We start from the raw sequence: 20,876 nt of genomic DNA on the forward strand, positions 1-20,876 counted from the left end.
TGGAAAATTTACAGATCTTAATTTGAAGTTCCGTAGCTCCAGATATAAATGATTTAGTGACTGTGACTCAAGAAAATAGCTTAACCAGAACATGTGTAAATGTACAATTGGAATAGTTTTACTATGGAAAGCATGTTAGTAAATTGCTTATTATTTTCATGCGAGCTTACTAAGCGTAAAACTTACCCCCTCTTTTCCATTTCTTTTAGTGTTGTCAGGTTAGCTCGGGGTTGGAGATCGTCGGAGGCAGCATCACACTATCAAGCCAACACCTTGATAGTATAAACAAATATGCTACAATTATCAAGTGAGTGGCATGTATAGGGACCTAGTTTTATAACATGTGTTATTATAATTTGGCCAAATATATTGGTCTTTAGTGAGCTAATGATTCTGACTTATAAATCTAGCTATTCATGTTATGTCTGATATTGGTGATGTGCATATGCTTGTTTGCCATGCATGGTTGGTAATATGTTATGTGTTGTTATGAGAATGCCATGCTTGTGTCTTGATTGTGGATATATATAATTACTCAAATATGTCATGTCAATTGCTATGAAATGTATAAGTGTATGTAGGTAATTAAGGGTGACAATTGGCTTGGAAAATAGCCTTGAAATTGTCCACACGGATAGATACACGGGCGTGTATCTAGGCCGTGTTTGACACATGAATTAAGCACACGGGCGTGTGCCTTGGCTGTGTGACCCTAACTTGTTCATGACCAAATGGACAAAGAGCTCTATGGGCACAGGACACGGGCGTGTCCCAAGCCACACGGACGTGTGTGACCACACGGCCCAATCCACACTGGTGCGTGACTCTCTGAAGCAAGAAAATTTAGTTAAGTTGCCCAAAGATTTTTAAAGTTCTTGGTTTAGTCCCGAACCACCTCAATGCATGTTATAGGTTTCGAAAACCTATATAATGGATGATATGCATGTGTTCGAGATGTTTTAATTTTTGGTGATAATTTTGTGGCTCGGTTTTGCATGTTGTGAATGTTTAAGTCCGGTAACGCCTCGAACCCTATCCCGGCGTTGGATACAGGTGAGGGTGTTACACATTCATATCTTGATTTTACTGAATATTCCCCATTATTATTCAGAGCCCACACCCTCCTATCTAAACCTCCTAAAGCTGATAAAGATCTTGATCTAAGCTTGTTTATTGTCTCTTGATCAGATAATCTAGCTAATTTAATTTCATCCCATTCTCTTCCTCTATTTGTTACCAGTTTTGTCAGTTGAACACACTCGCTTGAACCATTGCTCACACCACCCTTATTTTCCTGTATATGTCCATTTAAAATGACCAGGTCATTACCATTCCTTATTTGCGAATCCATCATTTGTTTACATAAATATCTTCCATTGAGAATGCTTTTTCGTACCCATAAGTCAGAGCTTTTTCTCTTAACACTATAAAAATCCATTTTCACGCAATATTTTTTAAAAATTATGTTTTGAACTAGCTAGTTATATGCATTGTAAATTCACCACGCTTGTGTGATTAGAACTAATGAAGTACAACCTTAAGACCTAGGAACTCGTCGGGCCTACATGCAATAAAAAACAAAATCAGTGTCATAGTTGAACCTCAGTAGTTGAGATCCTTTTCTATTTTTGGTACAACGATGATTCGAACTCAAGTTATTCTTGAAGTAAATAAATGTTCGATCAATAGGTCACAACAAGAGGTTATATAAATACCCTCTTTCACCAAAAATCCTCTAAAAAAACCCTAAAACTCCTATCAAGTAAAAAATTCTAATTGTTCTACTTTCTCTAGTTATAAAAATGACAACGTTGAGATTTTAAAAAAAATGCATAGTTTACCAAACCATAAACAATGAAAAATTACTAAATCAATTTTTTTTATTTTGTTATTACTAGATTTTGTTAGAATTAAATCTTATTACTATAGGGAACCTTGTTATTTATTAAACTAAACATTAATTTTTCGCTTTTGGTACCCAAGTTTTACAATTTTTTTAATATGATACTTGTGTTATTTTTTGGTCCAATCTGATATATATATATTTGACAAAAGTTATATATTACTTATTAGTGTTTAATTTAAGTTTTAGGGTTGATTTGATAAAAATTAATTGCCAATATTAGTAGGTTTGTATTTTTCATGATCTTATTAATATAATAAATTCAGTGTTAATTGTGAATTTATTTAATTTTTCAAATACAATCTAACAGATGCGATTTAATTTGGTGAAAGTTAAATATTAATATTATTATTATCTAATTTTAAATTTTTATCAAATTATCTTTAAAACCTGAATTAAATACTATTACCGAACTAAAAAATATAATTTTAATAAAAAATAAAAAAATAACACATATAATACATTAGAAAAAAGAGTTAAAACTCAGTCAAGCATTAATTTATTTATTTGTGATATTTGGAAGTTGAGATAATCTTAAATTGGTTTGAATGAATGTATGATGTCTAAAATTGGTATTTGAAAAACTTTTTAATAGGCATGTATCTTAAATTAAACTTTTTCGCAACCCATAAAAGTCTAGCATCCGTAATTTACATGAATCATATACGTATAATATGAATCAGTTCAGCTAGTGCGGGAGTTGATCCTTAATTTTAACAATCCCTGTCTCCTCTCCAATTATTCCCAAACTGTACCAAAATATATAAAATACATACAAATCCAACCGAATTGATTTATAATTTTAAGTTTGAAATGTGTTAAGAGCATTGCATTTCCGCCTCACTTCTCCTTGGTTTCCAGTCTTAATCCCAGAAAGGCTAAGCTTTTCGATTGCTCGAGCAAAATCATTGGAAAAGGCAGTCTGGTTGAAAGCATATAAATCCACGAAATGGCTGGTTCTGGGGTGTCTCAATAGCCCATTATCAGATTCCAATAGCCCCATCCCTCTCTTCAAGTTCTGGTAAAACATGTTATCAAACTTCGATGGAGTCATGGGATCATTGAAAGCTGCCATATCACTATCATTCTTATAATTTGCACACAATTTCTTTAGAGCCGCAGAAAACTTTGGATGATAACTAGGATCAGTTGGGGTACTTCTGCTGTAGCCGAAAAGCCTGTAAGCGAACTCTTTGCAATGAGAGAACCCGATGGTGTGGGCACCAGAAAGGGCAACCATTTCTCCAACTGTGAAATTCTTGGATTCAAACATCCTGATGATCTCATCCATGGTCGTGTTGGCCCGCGGTATGTTGGCTTCGACGGAAGAGATATTCGACTCCAAGCTGTCCTTGCGGCCTAGCATAACAGTATAGACGGGTCCGCCAGCCATGGAGACAAAGTTGCGTGTGGCAAGGGCGAGAGACAATGCCAGGGCAAGACAGCTCCAGAGCTGTCTTTGCGCGTACAATGACATCAAAAGCATCCCCTGGAAGAGCCAGGTTGATGTCTGCGTCACGCTCGGCCTTGTTGAAGGCATTGGAGGAGATAAGAACCGAAGCATCACAGCCTCCAACCATACAGTCGTGAAAGAAGAGACGAAGGGTACCTGCGGCGGCGGCGGGGACGCTGATGTACTTGCTGGTCACCGTTTCTCGAATGATATTCTCCAATTGTGGGCATGAGTTCTTGTAATAGTCAATGGTGAGGTTAGATTCCGAGAAAGGGATGGAGAGGAAGAGGAGAATGAGGAAAAGGGTAGAAGGAGAAACCATGGCGACCATCGAGGCTTTGTCTGTTTTTTCTGGATTCAAGTTCCAGAAGGGTTTGAAGAGAATAAAATTTATATTTTGGCTTGCTTCATTTGTCATCCCCTATTTTATACGTATGTTTGCATGCTAAATTTTGGCTGATTGATTGTGTGCACAACATGTGGCAGTGCTAATATTATAATATTAGAAGAATTTCTAGTGTTTTGTTGATCTCTATTCAAACTAATTTCTAGTAATTTGTTAGATGGTTTAACAAATTATTAATCTCTATCTAAAAATGATTTACGCTCCTGCAAGATGGTTGATGCATCAATCACACCCATCTTGGATATCTATCCTTACCAAATGCCTCCCAGACAGCACCAGCAAGCACATAAACAGATGACTTAATGTGAATCTGTATACCAAAATTTACAAGTTTTGAGAAGGATATATCATTAGGAAAAGGGGAAAATTTTTAGGCTTTGTGCCCTATTTATAATTTTCATGATGACAAAATTACATAGTGTTGGGGAAGGGCGAAACGTGCAAGTGTAGGACGGATTGCTAAGTTCAACCATCGATATAGGCTGGAGAAGCAGGGAACTCCAACAAAAATGAAATATGAAATACGAATGGTATGCTAATGTTGGGTGTTTGTGGTTCGATTTAAGCTTCACTGTTAGATAATTGATCTTAGAACTTCCCCTTTTTGATAACATAGTGGTTTGACGATCATTCAATCGAGACTTTGCCGCTTTAATGTAGCTTATAAGAGTTGTTCATTTTTCAAAATTTCCTTTCTTTCTTTTACTATGATGCATGCGGAGCGTTTGATACATTGATTGGAATATATTTCATTGATTTTTGGATGATCATGTCTATTCCAGACTCGATGGCAGTTTGAGGATAACTACTAATACAGTTCAATCAAGACCCATGATTGATCAACCTGTTCTGTCATCTTAGAACTTCCCCTTTTTGAGAAGGTTGTTTGACTAGCATTCTTTGTTGCTTTAGTATAAGCTTTTTCTTCATTGGATGTTCATGTAGTTGAATATTATTATGTTTCAATGATCGTGTTTAATCCGGACTTGATGTGAATTAGGGGATAATACTACTGGGTTTTATGTGCAATCAGAATGACACTAGGACATATATATTCTTCCAATTTCGAGACAAAAAAAACTTTGTGCTTGGGTCACGTGGAACAGTTGCTATGAGAGTGAGAAAGTGAAATTAAAAGAAAGATACTCGAATTTGTCTTAATAACTCCCTTGTATCACAATCATAGTGATGACGGGAAAGCATAGCTTCAATTTCTAATGATGTTGACAGCCATTAGGTGGGGGTAAAATCTAAGCCGTACATTATCCTAGCTAATTCTCTCTCTCAACACAGAATTTCTCTGCCTTCTCTCTAAAGTAAGGCTTCTTCTCCGCTAAGCTTGCTCCCCTCTTTTATCCGTCAGCTGCTTTTTCTTTTCCATTTTTCCACAAAATAAGTTGGTCCGTACCTCCTTTTTCCTTAATTCCAACCATCGTGAAAAGGATGTCTCCGTCTCTTTTTTTTCTGGTTTGGATCTCGCCAGTGAGAGCTATGATTTCCATGCTTGTTGACGTTGCCGCCGCTAGTTTCCACATTGGCCGGAGTAACATCGCTCATTGAGTTTCGTCGCACCAGTAGTGGTTTGAGGTCTTTTGGCCAGAAGTTCTCCTCCACCGCCTTTCCGTTGATTAGCTCCCAAATTGGTCAACGGAATCTTTTTTTTGTTTCCAACCATGGCATGGTCTGTCCGAAAATGCTAATGCTGTCAAAACAGATGCATCCCCTTGCCTCAACAATTATTTCTCAAATCCCTGAATTTATTAGATTACTATTTTAATAATAAATTTGAAATTCTTAAAACATTTTTTTTCTAATATACGTGATATTAAATTTCAACTAATTTCAATTCATCTATAACATAAGCATCTCATTCTTAGAATTTACATAATAAATAAGCCTAAACATAAATTCTTAGGCCGCCTTTGTGGAGCTTCCTTTTTATGTTTATATATGATCTGTGTAAGGCTTTGGTTTTAGCTGAATTGAGACTAAGCTTTGGGCTTTTTCATGTTTGTATCTGATCTATTTCTATAATGAAATCTTTCGCAAAGGACGGAGAGGATTTCAGCATGGCCCAGAGAATTCCAAAATAGCTCAAAGTTGAACTGGTGAATTGCCTGATCCTAATTGAAGATTTGTTTAAATTGGACAGGGCATGTGAGATACCGCTTGTTAAGAAAAATAATAAATGCTTCTGTTGGACACCCGAGGTGGTCGTTTTGGACTCAATTCATTCTATGTTCCTCGCAATCTGTTTGTTGCTTGTATTGTACCCAATTTCTGTTGCATATTTTCCTTAAGAGGTATAGTGGCATCATGAAGATACACTTTCTAACTCGCAGTAAGAATTATGATTCTGTGATCCCATATTTATAAATAAAACAATGCATGATCTATAACCATAACTACACCATGTATAATCAACATACCAGAATTTGCTTTACACATTTTGAACAACTACATTCAAGCCCAATAGTCGGTTAGTACAGAAGTCATTACCCCATTCTCTTTTTTCCCAAAATATTACCCTATTGTTGAGTTTCACTCGTGAACTTGACTTCTAATCCCAACACTGCAGGCAGCAAATCAAAGGGATTGAGAGTAGTTTCCCTTCAAAATAAATTAGTCATACTTAACAACAGTGCCAATCCGTCTTGAAAACGTTATAATCACCTAGAACTGCTGTAGTTATATTAGTAGAAAATATCCACCCATGGAACGGTCAAAGACAAAATCCCAATTGCTGACCAAAAGTTCCAGAATACATACAAGGCTTTGCTTCATGACACCTACCTAGCAAATTCGGTCAACAGAAACATCAAGGCGAAGCACAAGCAAAAGATGAATAACATTGTTGCCAGTCACTGGTCATCACAAGGGCCAATAGAGGTGAAAGTGCAACATCAGACTTCAAACGCTACCTCTGTGCCAACACCTTATAAAAACATTGATATCAAAGTTGGCAGGAATCACAACTGTTGCAGATGAACTACAATTACAGTTCATAAATTAAACAGGATTAGAATTCAACATCAACCCCAGTCATGCAAGGAAAAAAGGTTCAGTATCAAATTTTAGTGATCACTTTAATTGGGAAACAAAATAAAACTGAAAGACAAAGGCAAGAAAGATTTGCACTAAAAAACAATATGGGCACCAATTTCTAATGCCTATGCAGCATAGAATTTAAGTTTCCAACAGTTGTAATATCTACAAAGGGGAAGGTGATCTGAATCAAAAACTAATTCAAGGAATAATGGCTTGAAAACACTGAACAGTTTTTTAGGATACAATTGATAGAGTAAGATGTGGGGGTCAGAGACTATAAACATCAAATGGCTCACTTACCACCCATCCTCTAAGAGCACACAGGGTAAATGACCTCTGGAGGTTAGCCAATTCCCATCCTTGAATACCTAGAAACAAAATAAATATAAATTGTCACAGAAAATCCATAATTCTAATAAATATTGTTTGCCTCAAAAGTGCGTTAGTGACAGAATGCAAGAAAAAGACAAAAAGGGCATTGCCAAAAGAAATATGAAAAGAACACAAATGACTTACATGCCTTGAGTTGAGTCATCAGATGTGACATTTAAGGTTTCTTGATTCCTACTGCCATGAAGATTGCTTGTATCCATTCCATCCTCCCTCAGGTTCCTTCCTTTTCAAAATGCTACCAGGAACCTGATAGATTCTTGCTTGCTCCTCTGCCTGGACTTGTGAACTGGCAACAGACAGTTGCCTTGATGCAAGAGGTGCGGACTCATCTCTTCCTTCAATGTCTGGAACTCCAGGCCCAGCATTTAAGTCTAGACCTTGCCTTCCCCAATGCCTACCGTTCTCAGCACCACTACTATTGCTACCATAAGGAAGGCTAACAACATAGGACCTCGGGTAATGGGATGGTACAGCACCAGCAGGTCGTAACAATTGCGAATGAACTGGAGGAAAACAAAACCTCCCACCCGTAGATGAATCAACGTAAGTAGTTGAGCTAACAGAAAAGCTACTAGAAGGAAGAGGAAATGTTGTTCCAAAGGGGAAAACAGGATACTGGAAAGGAGTTGATGGAAATGACACTGCTGGTGAAGATGACAACATGGGTTCCCTATAGACATCAGGATTAAAAGGGGTGGCACCAATAGGTGGGCCCAACACCCTATGTGGCCCAGCAGTTGCAACAATTGGGAAAGGCTGCTCTCTATCAGGTAAGATCGATTGTATTGCAATAGATGAGTATGTATTCTCAGTAGGAAACCATGATGAGAAATTTGCCACCTCAGTACTGTTCATCCGGAGGCTGGAAACCGATGGTCGAGATGGGGCATTGCTGCTTCTAGCATTATGGCTAAATAGTGATGGTTCAGTGCTTACCTCATCAACAGCAGGACCATTATTCAAATCGAAGTCCCTATGGACAGTTACTTCACTATTAAGAATCCCAGACAATGATTTTATAGGCTGCATAGGGACATCCAGTCTACGACTATACCCAGTTGAGTGATTACCCAAATCAGCAGGCTCATCAACTCTATTCAAATCAAGATCAAGTCCCCCGGAGGACCGAGTGGGTGGAGAACCCACCATCCCACATGTTAAATCATGAGTACTTGTAAGGTCCAGTGCAGAGTCTGTGACCTTAGCAAAACTTCGGGAAGCTAGATCCTGAAGGACTCTCTCATCAGGTACATTCAAATCAATATCCAAAGGAGGACGACTTTGTTTCCTAATACTAGCATCAGCAATAGTGATGTTACTTGTACCCAGAGGCATATCCAGAATCTTTCTGGGTTCAGCTGGCCGGAATGCACTTGTGGCTGCTGATCCCTTCCAACCAAGTGCCCCTTTAGGCCGCAGAAGGTTATCTGGGGGAACAAAAGGCCCTTTAGCAGCAGCAGCAACAGTAATTGTAGAAGGGACGCCGCTAGACACAGAAGAAACAGGGAAAGGCAAGGAGCTAATTAATTGAACAGGAGCTGAACATCCTGATGCTGTCAAGTTATTAGGATCTCCAAATTTCCCCTCATCTGCATTAAAGCCTTCATTCAAGTCAAATTCTACTTTTGCATCTGAATCTGTACCACCTGTAACAGGAGCATCTCTAGTAGCTGATGTCCCTTCTTCAGCTTCATCTGCCTCTTCACCAGTCAAATTAGACCCCCTTGGCCTCATAGGTTGTTCTTTATCCCTTACAGTAGGTGATACACAAGGAGATGGTCCAGCACATGGTTCATTACCCTCATTATCTTCTAGCTTCTGCTCCACAAGCTCGCCTTTCTGGGCACTGACAGCTGAAAGAACAAATACAACTAATTACCAATTTTAATTATGAATGAATATTAAAAGAAAAAAAAGACTTCAATAAATATGTATTTTGTATTTTATTAAGAGATCAATAAGAGAAACATTACTTTCGCATTCACCAGTATGACCAGGTGCCTTAGTCTCAACATCCTTCTCAGCCTTCACTTCATCAACATTTTCGAAAACTGCATCTTTACCAAATCCAGGAGGCAAAGCTTCTTTCTCAGTTCCTTTGGGGGAATGTCCAACAACTGGTGACTTCTGATGAGTCTGTGAACTTCTTTCTGAACCTTCAGAGACATTTTTCTTATTGTCAACATCAACTTCAACAGAAGGTACAGATGAAGATCCTAGAACTTCTTTTTTCTCAACTTCTACAAATGGATCTATGACATTATTTTCATTGGCCATAGAAGAGCACCATTTTTGTTTAGTACCCAAACTGCTATCACCATCCATTCCACCTGCCTTTTTCTCCAGATGCTCTTTGCAATCTCCAATATCAGTAGTTCTCTCCACAGTGCTTGCAGAGGGCAAATTAATTAAAGTGGTGGTTACATTTTCCTTTAATTTATCATTTTCAACACATGGGTCTGCAGTGTACGGAATTCTTGAAGACGATAAATTTTCATTCAGCTCTCTATATTTTTCTTGAGAGGAACCAATCTTGCTGTCTGCATTCTTAGCCCATGAATTACCACCAACTGCCTGCTTCAGATGCTCATTGGCACTCTCAACAGACTGATTTTGATCTCGGACAACCTCATCCCCAGAAGAAGGTTTTAGTTTTGTATCATTGCCTGTGTAAGAGAGCTCAACAAGGGAGGTATATCTTTGTGGAGAATCTATCAGTGAAGCCACATCTACTCCAGTAGCCACACTAGCAAGCAGATTCATTCCAGCATCGTCTCCAACAGGCATGCACACATTTGATTCAGAGAACTTGACACAACTATCAATTAGAGCATTTATGGAGCTGAAAGAAGGCTCCTGCACTTTCCCTGATTTATGTTCATTTCCAGAAGATGAAGCAGTTTTAGTAACTTCATTTGTTTTCCTAGCATCGTCTCCAGTCCTACAGTTTTCTTCATCGGGAACAGCTGCAGGTGAACCATCTCCCTCATCAAACCCTGTTAGCATGTCTTTTAAGTCATTGCTCTGCCATGATTCAGTATTGGCATCAGTAGCAACATTAGTCCGGTAACTATCATTCTTCTCCTTCAAGTTACGATCAAATTGTTCAAGCGCCTCTGAAAGAACAGGAGAAGAAGCCCTGCTATTCATGACTGAGTGATCTTCAAGAGATCCTCCACTGGCACTTTGTACTGGACTTCTACCTCGATTTGGGATCTTAACAATGAACTTATGACTATTAGACTCAGCCATAGGAGCATCCACAGCCTTTTCACACGTTAAACCAGACTGTATTACTTTTTCTGAAGCAAGATTTCTGTGCAAAGAAGAATTTTTGCCTGATCCAGTTTCCCTTTGAACTCCAGATGACCCTGGTAAACCGTTATTGGATTTCCGGTGCCTGGAAGAATTACCCGAGATCTTAGTCACTGATCCAGAGCCAGCTGCAGAACTTCTTGCATCCTCCTTCACAAAAACTCCGCCAGTCTTTGCATGGTCACTAGAACAAGATTGACTATTGTTGTGGGACTGACTCGAACTGCTGCTTTTCTCATCCTTTGCTGTTGTTTGAGGATCAGAGGTGCCAACAACAGTTGCACCTTGTGCCTGCACATCTTTTAAATTTGCACTGGCAGAAGCAGGCGATATTGCTGCCTTTGTAGATCCCACCAATGCAGAAGCAAACTTGGTTGCAGTCTCTCCTTGAGTAAGCTTAACCGAAACAGTTTTAGAGGCAGAAAGCTGAGTGGCTGAACTCTTCACGGCAACCTCAGTTGACCCAGAATGCTTGCTTCCACTGTGAGAAACATCCGAAAGTCGAGACCTTGCAGACCAGGGAACACCATGAGATGAGACACACTTGGCATCCATCTCAGCTTCAACTCTTTTTTTCCATGTATCAACTAAACTCCTTGCTTTCTTCTGTATCTCTATGTTCTTATGAGTACGCAAATGATTCACAGACTTACCAATGTTACACATCTGTAAAGCTGTGAGATTTACAGGTAGCTTATCAAGTGCTCGTAGTAAGGTTAAAAGAAAATCATCAACCGATCTATCATCCTTGGAACCACTACCATCACCAATCTTCCCTTTGTGGACTTCCTGGAGCCATTCATCAAAAACACGCAACCCTCTCAGCTGAACAAAACGATTAAGACAGTCAAACTTGTCTGTAGCTGATATTACACTGGCAAGCATTGACCGGCTCACCAAGTCTATTTTCTTTTCATTTCTCTCAGGCACCATGAGATGAACTAATTTCTCAACATCTTCATAATCTTCTAGGCCCCCCTTTTCAGTGATTTTTGCAATCTCAAATTTTAAATTAATTTCTCGTCTACCATGACCAGAATCCCCATCATCTATTTTACTAGTGCGTTCCCGTTTGATAAGCTCAGAGCCTTGATCACCACGCTCCCTTTTCTTTCCCTTACCCTGAGAAGGAAATGATGAAGCAGTGTTCTGTACACTCTCTAAACTAGGTTTTAACTGTGATGTTGATGTTGGACCATTCACTGGCTTTGGTGAACATCCATCTGGCGGGACTGTAGCATGCATTTCTAAGCGCGTCTTATATAATAGCTGATCTACTTCTTCTTGTTGTTCCTGTAAAAGGAAAAGACATCAATTATGGAAGTTCAAATTTAGTGTATTTTACATACCTGAAAGAGCATCTACAACTCACATTAATATAATCTTGGTCAGTTAGCCACCATAAACACTTGTTTGTAATATCATAAACTCGCCGGCAAACAAATGAGCAAAAACCTGATGGAAGTTCAACGTCTTTGGGAAGAAATGCAACTTTACACCGATGGAGTAATGATGCAGCAGGAATCTCATCCTTATGAAAGGAATAAAAGATTTCGTTTGGCGCAGCTTCCAACAGGATGCCTTCACCAAGCTTTACTTCAGCAGGTCGATAAAGCCAATTAACACCCAACTTTAACTTATTTTCTTTGCTAGCAGTCAGACAACGAATTATTCCAATGAAAGGTGGAGAATCTAGAGGTGGTTTGAAAAGAGCACAGTCACCAACACTGATCTTGCGTCCATCCTATTAGGGGGAGACCAAGTATGCAAACTTCATCAGTGAGAAAATATATATAAACAATTTGGAAAAATAAAAAGGAAGAAGAAGCTTGATCAACAACTCAAACTTGCATTAAGCAGTTACTTTTAAAAACTATCAACTTAGCTTCATAGACTAACAACCTATCAGCAGTGCAAATGGTGACCAAGGTTTTCAAAACCAAACCAGTAGTTGAACCAGTCAAGCCACTGGTTCGTCAGTCTGGTTAAATAGATCATATAAATTCATAAAAATAAAAAATCTGGTTCCACCGGTTTTTTAGCCTGGTCCATACCGGATCACGGGTACACTGGTTTGATGCCTATCTCCGGACCAGTACCTCGGCTGGTTCCCTGTCCAACCAAGGGGTCCGGTCAAGTTCAAACAACATAAAAGGTAACTGAATACAGACAGAACAAACATAAAAGTCACCTGAGAAAAAAAAGTATATACCGACGTTTCAACTATAATTCGTAAATAAATTATAATACTATATGAGCAAACTCCACAAGCCTTCACCACTAACAGGAACAAGTTTCATATGCGTTCAAAACTTGCTATTCTCATCAGGGAAACCTTTATACATCTACAATCAAGGAAAACTTGACGCTACAAATACTGAAAATGTGTTGTTTATATTGTGCATGCCCCTCTTTAAATCCTTGGATATATTTAAGATGCTGCTTCAACAAACATCGTTATCATATAAATATGGCTCCATTAAAGATGTCCAATACATTTCTCTAAACCAATTTTTGACATATTTACCAGAGAAACACCAAGCATAACAAAAATTATGTTCCATCTCACTCATATACAAGCATGTTAAAACCTTATTATAAATGGGAAGACCAATACACTTGCTTTATATAGGACAACAAACATTTTACATAACTGGATGCATCAAAAGGAACTTGCAAGACTTGCCTTATACAGAAAGACCTTAGAAGTTAGAAGCAATATTGCATTTACCACATTCCGGGTCATCTATTGAAGCAATAACTCCCCACAAACTATAAAAAATGGCCAGCATACCTTCAAGTTGAAAATTTTGAACAAAGAACTTATGAAGTACAAACTTGCTACCAGTAGCACTTAAGAAAGTAAGAACCCGTTGCCTAGGTCAATCCACAATAAGTAACAATATCTACTCTGATTCCTTGGTAATAAAAGTGCATTCACATTTAGTAAGAGTAATAGATCTTTAAATGGTTAATTCCTATTCCCCGTCTCTAGAACAATAAAAAAGTATCAATTTTTTTAATAGACTTAAATCAATTCGTGATTCAAGCATCCAAAATATAGGAATTCCAATAGTTTGAACAACAATACCCAGGAGATTACCATCTCTCCCTCCAAGATGATGAACCAGAAACTATTTCCTTATCTCTCAAGCTCTTCTAAATTGGATTTTTTTTCCAATATAATTAAATATCATAATGCTCATGATTACTCCTTAATCATCATTACTCTTGAAAGTTGCAAATTGCCCAAATTCAGGTTATTTCTATCATCTCCGAAACACTTTCTGCCCAAAATTCATTTCAGCTTGGACCACCCCGTGGCATGCTAAGCAACAATTACTCCAAGTCCACAATTTAAAATTTTCAGATAAGTTAGCTAAACATTTCAGCAGTAGAATAGCTTCTAGAGGAGAAAATGAAAAAGAAGTTATTCTTGGTATAAATAATTTTGCACAGAAATTTTATCTTAGGACAAATAATTTCATCCAAGGAGAGATGCGTTTCCCTATCTTACCCAACTTATAATCTAGTGCAATCGCTCTCCACAGCTCCAACACTATATGATCCACAAAATCAAGGCAAACAAAAAAGTCTTGCACATATACCTCAGTAAAACAATCAACCCAAAACATAAAAACTTAAATGCCTTCATACAAATTAGTCCAAAATTCAAAAAAATCTCCAAAACAATCCAAACAGTTGACTAAATTTTACTCCAAACGAGCTCAACAAATCATCCACAAAGTTCAAACCAAGCCAACAAAATCCAAGAAAATCGCGACTATTTCAACACTTCCCCATCAATCAAGACACCATCTCAAAATTCACAAGCAAAACCGAACCTCTTCGTTTACCAAAATCAATATGATAAAGCCCCTCTCACCGAATCACCTGATAAACAATCCAACAAGCGAACAAAAAGGAAAACCTAGAAAATAAAGAAAAATCTAATACAATCAAATCAAATTAAGTAAAATAGCTTTAGAAAGTTATACCTTTGAAAATGAATTAACAGAGGAAGAAGAAAAAGAGGGCGAAGCAACACCATCACCATTCAGAACCTCCGTTGCACGTGTAGGGACTGTCCACATCTGCCGTACCTTTTTCCTCTCATCATCTCCTCCCCGCCCATGCATAGTCTTGCATTTTCCCCTTCGAGTACCATCAATCCGCCCTCCTAATATCTATCTTTTTTCCCCTCTTGAATTCCAGCTTCCCTACTTTCACCAACTCAAGCCCTAGATCCACCCCAACCTTATCTCCGACAGAAATGAGAAATCTCCCCTTAACCAAACCCTAATTTCCCCAATCACAAATCTAAAAACCTAATTCCCTTTAACCGTGATTCTCCCGTTTACCCAATCTCATTCAACCTTAGATCCGTCCACTGCGTTCGATTTCTTAAGCCGCCTTTTGATCTACAGAGGGAAATAAAAAAAAGAGAAGTTTAAAATTAAAAAGAAGAAAAAACTTGCTCTACATCTATAGAGGGAGATATATAGAGAAGGATGGCAAAAGAAAAGGTGTACTTTGGTACATGGTAGGCAGAACGGGCACTGGGTTTGGGCATATAGTAGTTCGGGCGAGTTCGTAACAACGGTAAGATAAAGTCACGGGCTGTGACAGAATTAAGATAACGTTTGTGGGATTCTGCAATGGGACTCGACGACTAGATATAAATTTAGAAAGTGTTGACTGATAGGTGTGCTTACCAAGAAAAAGTTCTCTTTTAATTTTTTTTTCATTTTTAAGTAATTTCAAGGCATAATTGCAATTTTCTCTTCCAACATTTGAGTGTCTTCTTTTTTAGTTTCGCCTTTGTTCTTTTTGTTTCATTACACTTTGTAACTCTTTTTTCCTTTTCCAAATCCATCAATTTTGGATTGACCTCAACTGACACGTGTGAGTGATATGGTATTTAATTAAAAATATTTGTAATTTAAAAAAAAAGTGATTTTGATCAAAAAAATACTAAAAATTTCGAGATTTTTTGGATAAACAGTGCGTTTATTTGCGATTAATGTAAAAACAGTAATAGTGACGGTGGTAAGGCTAAATATTGTAGTATAAAACAAAAAATAAAAATAAACTTATTATACTGGAAGTAAACGTCAATCTAAGGGCTCTTCCTCTTCTAGGATTAAAGAATTATCCTGAATGTCGAGTTTGTGACATCTGATATTGTTTTGATTTGTAGAGCTACAGAGTCTTGGATTGTGCCAACTTATTCTTTAAAGAATTTTGATAGTGATATTAGCTTGCATCCTAATGGATCTATGCTTATAGTTCTTTTAAAATAAAACGGCGCGTTTCATTAAAAGATAACAGAGTACACGAATGAAACAACAAAACCTAAAAAATTGTGAAGATAGAAATCAGCATATTGAATATGGAGACTTCCATTAGAGAAAGCAAGTCTTTGGGAAATGAAAAAACTTCAGATGCTCGTTTCCATAATCCAAAAAGCTAGCCTCATGCAGCCATCTTCTCCGATCAAGCCATGAAACCGGAAAACCCATGATGAAAAGCAATATTCGAAATCATGCAGTGGGCCTCACTAGCCCAACCTGGTGAGAGATGCAATGGGGAGCATCCTCCATCCATAATTGTTCAGTGTCGGCCTTGTTGAGAAAGAAAATGAGCCGCCTAATTCGCCTCTCACCGAGCATACCAGAGAGAACAAGAACGAAAACCACACACCAACCGCCTGCCATCAACAGTATATGCTGAGATAAGTGAACGGTCTATAGTCTTAGATTTCACTATGGCAACTTCTAAAACTATATCTCATAAAACCTGATCTGGTGCAAAGAGAATAGCAAAAAGGCAACCAAGGCCTCAACTGTGAAGCATACATGCTCGTAACTTCTCCCTCGAAATCCCTCTATGGCACCAAAAATTGATCTTATAGACACCTAAATGGGAAGGAGGCTAAGGCTTAGAACGTCATGGAACGAGAACAAAATTGGGAACCACTGCAATGTTAGTGTGAGAAGGTAGAAGTTGATAAAATGTGATAGTAGGGTAGTACTATTATCTTCATGAATTAACTTGTTCCTGGTGCCAAATATCCTAGATAGTAACAGATATTCCAGTGCACGTCATATCATCTTTTGAAACAAATTAAATAGATCACTAGTCTTTGGAATTATCTATATTACTGTTATGTGACATATCTCAATCAAACCATATCTGAGGAACAGATGGGCAATCACGACACACGTGCAGAACTATCTCCTCGCCCTGTTGACAAAGCAGACATAGGTCATCGGAAGAAACATAAAAAGTAATTTTGAAATAAAAAATACTTTTGACATAAAAATATTATTAAATAAAATATTTTTGAACTTTTCAAAAATATTTTGTAAAAATACTTTTTTAATCAAAAGCATAAGCAAAAAATTTTAGCTTTTACTAAAATATTTTTTTGGCACAAAAGTATTTTTAGGAAGCAATGCTAAATTAAACTGAAACTTTGATAACGTATTTTGACACAAAAATTATGAAATTATGATAAGAGGGCAGGATCAAAATTAAATGTCTATACATGTTAGTTGCGACACTCCAATTAATTATGTAAAACGGCATAAAAAATTAATAACAATACTCTTAAAATGGAAAAAAAAAATCATCAATCATCTTTCTTTCACCAATGTAAAACTTTATTTCACCAGAAAATATCATCTCGAGAAATGTCATTTTATAATCTTTCCTCACCTTGAGCAACAATTGTTATATATATGACAACTTTACCTAGGTCAACCACCTAGACAATAAATGAGAACAAAGATGAGTTCATGCTACTTATTGTTGAGAGGCTACTTCATCCAAAAGGATTGCTTCAACCGTGATCATCATGTTTAGGTATGTCCATCTACAATATCTATTTACTGCTAGTTGACAATCATTCTGCACTCAATCAGGATTTCAAATTCTTCCTAAGGCAAATTATGGATATATCAAAATTTATAAAAATACAAAATATGTTAAATGCCATTATAACACGATTATGAACAACTAATTTTGTTCGAGACTTTTTATTTTGATTTTTCAATGATTGGACTGAAATGGGTTTTATATGAAATTTTGGACCAAATCATTTTAAAAAAATTAAGGACTAAACTGAAATTTGAAGTTTTAATTAGGGATTAAATTGAAATGTTAAAAAAAAGCATACTAAATCGAGTTTCATCTATTTAAGTTTAAATCAATGGACAAATATCAAGATTATACATAAAATTTGGTTTAATGTATAATTTATATATAAAATTTTAATTTAATTAAATTCTCACAAATTATTAATATAGCACCGTTTTGTATTTATATATTATGTACACAAATAATTATATTTATTTAATATAAAAATTTAATATATTTATTTTTTATCAGAGTTAAAATTTCATGAATATATTTAAATCATAATAAAAATTTCACACATATAATTACATCAAATAAAAATTTATGAGTCAAATTACATATTAATGGGTTTGTGTGTCCATGTTAACAAAAATCAAACTGGGTGGCCGTCTATATAGATGTCCAATTTTGTTGTATTGTAATAAACCAATTTGAAAGACCAAATATGTGGACCAGTTAGAAATTCAGTCCCATGTTTTTCCATTCTTCTAGCTTAGCCCTTTTAAAAGATTGAAGTTAATCAAGGCTTAAAGACGCCGACCATTTTAATCAAAATTTAAAATTCAAAATTGGACTCAAGCTCATAGTTTTCTGGTCTGGTGTTAAATGTCCAAGCTCGTATGCCATCCAAGCCCAAAATATAAATTCAGTATCCCTTGTCGCCCAAAATATTTTGTGCTGTTTAGATTTATATAAAAAATTTATTTTATAAAGCATTCTCACTATATATTTATGTTTTTTAATTATTTATTAATATTTTAATAAATTTTCTATGTCATTGATAATTTTTTTACTTTAAAATTTTAAATTTAAACTTTTTTTACTTTAAATTTAAAACTTGAATTCGGAAGTTCAAGATTTAATGTTCTAGATTCAGAGTTCAGAATAAAAAAATTATTAAAATTATATATTAATGACACAAAAAAATTATTGAAATATCATTAAATAATTAATCATAGATAATCATAGATAATGTAATGACAAGAGTAGTTTCAAGAGATCAGTAAGATCAGTAATTTTTTTCACTAATATAAATGTGAAAAAAAAATCATAGAAATAAGCTATAAGAAGACACAGAAGAATCAAAACCAATGGGTTAGAACCTGTTTTAGAAATAATCAATACTCAAATAAAAATACTAAAAAAAACCGAGAAAAGGGATGTAGAAAAGGGATCTTATCCTTTTCTAAAAAAAAAGAGTAACAAACGAGATTATTCCTCCTTAAAAACATCCAACTAAATTTCTTATTCTCCCACTCTAGAATCCTAACATATCCAGAAGAGAAATTCAGATTTGCCTTAGCAAATTGATTCAACTTACTACTCTATCTTTGCATGTAGACAAAGGAATAGGATCAAAGAGCACAATTATGCTTTAAAAAGGTACATCTCCCAACGTAAAATTCAAGTTTTACGATTGGATTCAGTTAGAACGGTGGTCCATTGAATAAGTAATGAATTGTCATGTTTTAAAGATCTAACAACTTATAGATATCATATTAAATATAATACCAAACCAGCAAGCCACATTGTAATACTGAACGGAGGCTAAATGCATACTACTATTTTAAAAATATATATTACAAGTACTAATAATTTTAGGAGTAGGTGAGACATCTGAGCTACAACATACATATTACACAAACAAACATTTCATTTTTCCCCTTGATGGCTGCAACACATATTGGGCGACGTAAAGGTTAAGGGCACTTGGCAACGTTTCCATGGGTGGTCATGCCAGTATAGCAGGTCCCGCAGACCTCCCTGTTCCCTGAAGTCCCCGGTGGCACGCACTTGCACCTCAAGCAGCAAGTCCCACACGCCCTGTTGCATCTGTTTGGCCTCGAGTGTTGACTGCATCTTTTCTTGCATAATCCTCCACAATCTGCCAAACATTTGCAAACATGAGAACAATAATAAGAGGAAGCGCTACTCACAATATCTCACTAATTAAACCCACCAATCTCTAGCATCAGTCTTCTGTTTCCGCCTCTGGTAACCAAAGAACCCACCTGAAGAAAGCAACGGCATTTTCAGTGAACCTACACAACACTGAAAGCAAAATTTTGTGGACATACCTCACCGACATTGGTTATAACTTCTTCTGCCTTCAGATCAGATGAAACCTACATTGAAGACGGTCACATATAATTTGTAAAGAGGTTAAAACTTAAACCCAGAAAGCAAAACTGAAAGCTAATTTACCTTTGCAAGGCAGAGTAGCAGGACACCTAACCCAAGAAGCATACGGACTGCCATGGCTGCTATGTTTTTGAAGTGAGCTTAGTACAATGTCTGCTTAACATGGCATTCATCTTTATAGTGGTCTTGCTCATGGTGACCTTACGTAATTGGACATTCAATTTCATTGTTATTACCACTAGACCACCATTTCGGCTTTGGATAAGTACAAAGAATTGGTAAGCTCAGGGTGTCGTGTTGGTCGATTCGGTTTAAAAGGAAATTTGTCGAACCCAATTATGACACATGGATGGGTGAAAAACAATTCTATTAACCTATTAATTTTTAAGTTTAGAAGATTAGTTCATTTGCAAAGAATTTTTGGGTAGAATTTATACATATATAGGTTGAGATGTCCGAATAACATTTGAAAAATTATTTTTTAGTTTTAAAATGTATTTTGAATTATTTAATTTTAAATTTAAGAGCTCAAGTTACGACGGTTTAATAAAGACTGTATAAACAAAATTTTTAGACGAAATTATTACGAAAAATTACAAATTTATGACTTTAATTAAGTTCAAATCATAGGTTGAATTTTTAGACTTAATTTTTATTATATATGAGTTCAATATTGTGTATATTAAGTTATTTAAGAGTTTTATATTTCTTAATCAATAATAAAATTTAGTTCTACTAAAATTATTTTTTATTTAAATTAATTAAAGTTTTAATTTAGTGTAATTAGCTAACTTATATTAAAGTCTCTTCATGATTCATTAGAAACAAATATTTTTATTTGTGAGATTTATTTGTTGAAGTAAGTTTTATTTTTCATTTTGAAGTAATGAAAGAGCCTTTCACCTTCTAATTTATTAGAGTTTCGTCTTCTAATTTATTAGGGTTCCGTATTAGGTAAGAACTATTTGTGGAACTTGTTAAAAGTAATTCTTCAAAGAGTTTTATAAGATATTAAATTATTATTATTATTTTTATCGAAATTTTATTGTTAAAGGGGGTAATTTTTTTTTCAACCG

The 20,876-nt window shown here is 36.1% G+C and overlaps 2 protein-coding genes and 1 pseudogene across 8 annotated transcripts; all 3 read right to left on the reverse strand.

The window, feature by feature from the left end:
- Nucleotides 1–2,489: 2,489 nt before the first annotated feature.
- Nucleotides 2,490–3,834, reverse strand: LOC107933648 (peroxidase 31-like; annotated as a pseudogene).
- Nucleotides 3,835–6,158: 2,324 nt separating this feature from the next.
- On the reverse strand, nt 6,159–15,199 carry LOC107933647 (uncharacterized). Of its 6 annotated transcripts, none has more exons than XM_041076891.1 (7): nt 15,051–15,199; nt 14,517–14,939; nt 11,891–12,262; nt 9,177–11,811; nt 7,331–9,056; nt 7,111–7,178; nt 6,159–6,751 (listed from the first exon to the last, which is right to left on the reverse strand). In XM_041076891.1, exons 2-5 carry the CDS (start codon nt 14,655–14,657, stop codon nt 7,375–7,377), a joined length of 4,830 nt encoding a protein of 1,609 aa, XP_040932825.1. In that variant the 5' UTR covers nt 14,658–14,939; nt 15,051–15,199; the 3' UTR covers nt 6,159–6,751; nt 7,111–7,178; nt 7,331–7,374. The 6 variants fall into 6 exon arrangements, with proteins under 6 accessions (XP_040932825.1, XP_040932822.1, XP_040932826.1 ...); XM_041076888.1 differs by having other exon boundaries at nt 7,327–9,056; nt 15,051–15,198; XM_041076892.1 differs by lacking the exon at nt 15,051–15,199 and adding an exon at nt 12,573–12,630 and having other exon boundaries at nt 7,327–9,056; nt 14,517–14,650.
- Nucleotides 15,200–19,202: 4,003 nt separating this feature from the next.
- LOC107933623 (snakin-2) lies at nt 19,203–20,211 on the reverse strand. Of its 2 annotated transcripts, none has more exons than XM_016865880.2 (4): nt 19,864–20,211; nt 19,737–19,784; nt 19,619–19,670; nt 19,203–19,543 (listed from the first exon to the last, which is right to left on the reverse strand). In XM_016865880.2, exons 1-4 carry the CDS (start codon nt 19,915–19,917, stop codon nt 19,359–19,361), a joined length of 339 nt encoding a protein of 112 aa, XP_016721369.1. In that variant the 5' UTR covers nt 19,918–20,211; the 3' UTR covers nt 19,203–19,358. The 2 variants fall into 2 exon arrangements, with proteins under 2 accessions (XP_016721369.1, XP_016721370.1); XM_016865881.2 differs by having other exon boundaries at nt 19,746–19,784; nt 19,864–20,079.
- Nucleotides 20,212–20,876: the final 665 nt, after the last annotated feature.

Source organism: Gossypium hirsutum, chromosome A09 (assembly GCF_007990345.1).
Source record: "Gossypium hirsutum isolate 1008001.06 chromosome A09, Gossypium_hirsutum_v2.1, whole genome shotgun sequence".
Taxonomy (NCBI): Eukaryota; Viridiplantae; Streptophyta; class Magnoliopsida; order Malvales; family Malvaceae; genus Gossypium; species Gossypium hirsutum.

Coding starts and splice junctions, on each gene's coding strand:
- LOC107933647 (XM_041076891.1), bottom strand. CDS start 14,657: ATGCATGGGCGGGGAGGAGATGATGAGAGGAAAAAGGTACGGCAGATG. Junction 12,263..14,516: donor CTGTTAATTCATTTTCAAAG/GTATAACTTTCT, acceptor TCCCCCTAATAG/GATGGACGCAAGATCAGTGT. Junction 11,812..11,890: donor CTGACCAAGATTATATTAAT/GTGAGTTGTAGA, acceptor TTCCTTTTACAG/GAACAACAAGAAGAAGTAGA.
- LOC107933623 (XM_016865880.2), bottom strand. CDS start 19,917: ATGGCAGTCCGTATGCTTCTTGGGTTAGGTGTCCTGCTACTCTGCCTT. Junction 19,785..19,863: donor TGCTACTCTGCCTTGCAAAG/GTAAATTAGCTT, acceptor TCTTCAATGTAG/GTTTCATCTGATCTGAAGGC. Junction 19,671..19,736: donor TTATAACCAATGTCGGTGAG/GTATGTCCACAA, acceptor TGCTTTCTTCAG/GTGGGTTCTTTGGTTACCAG.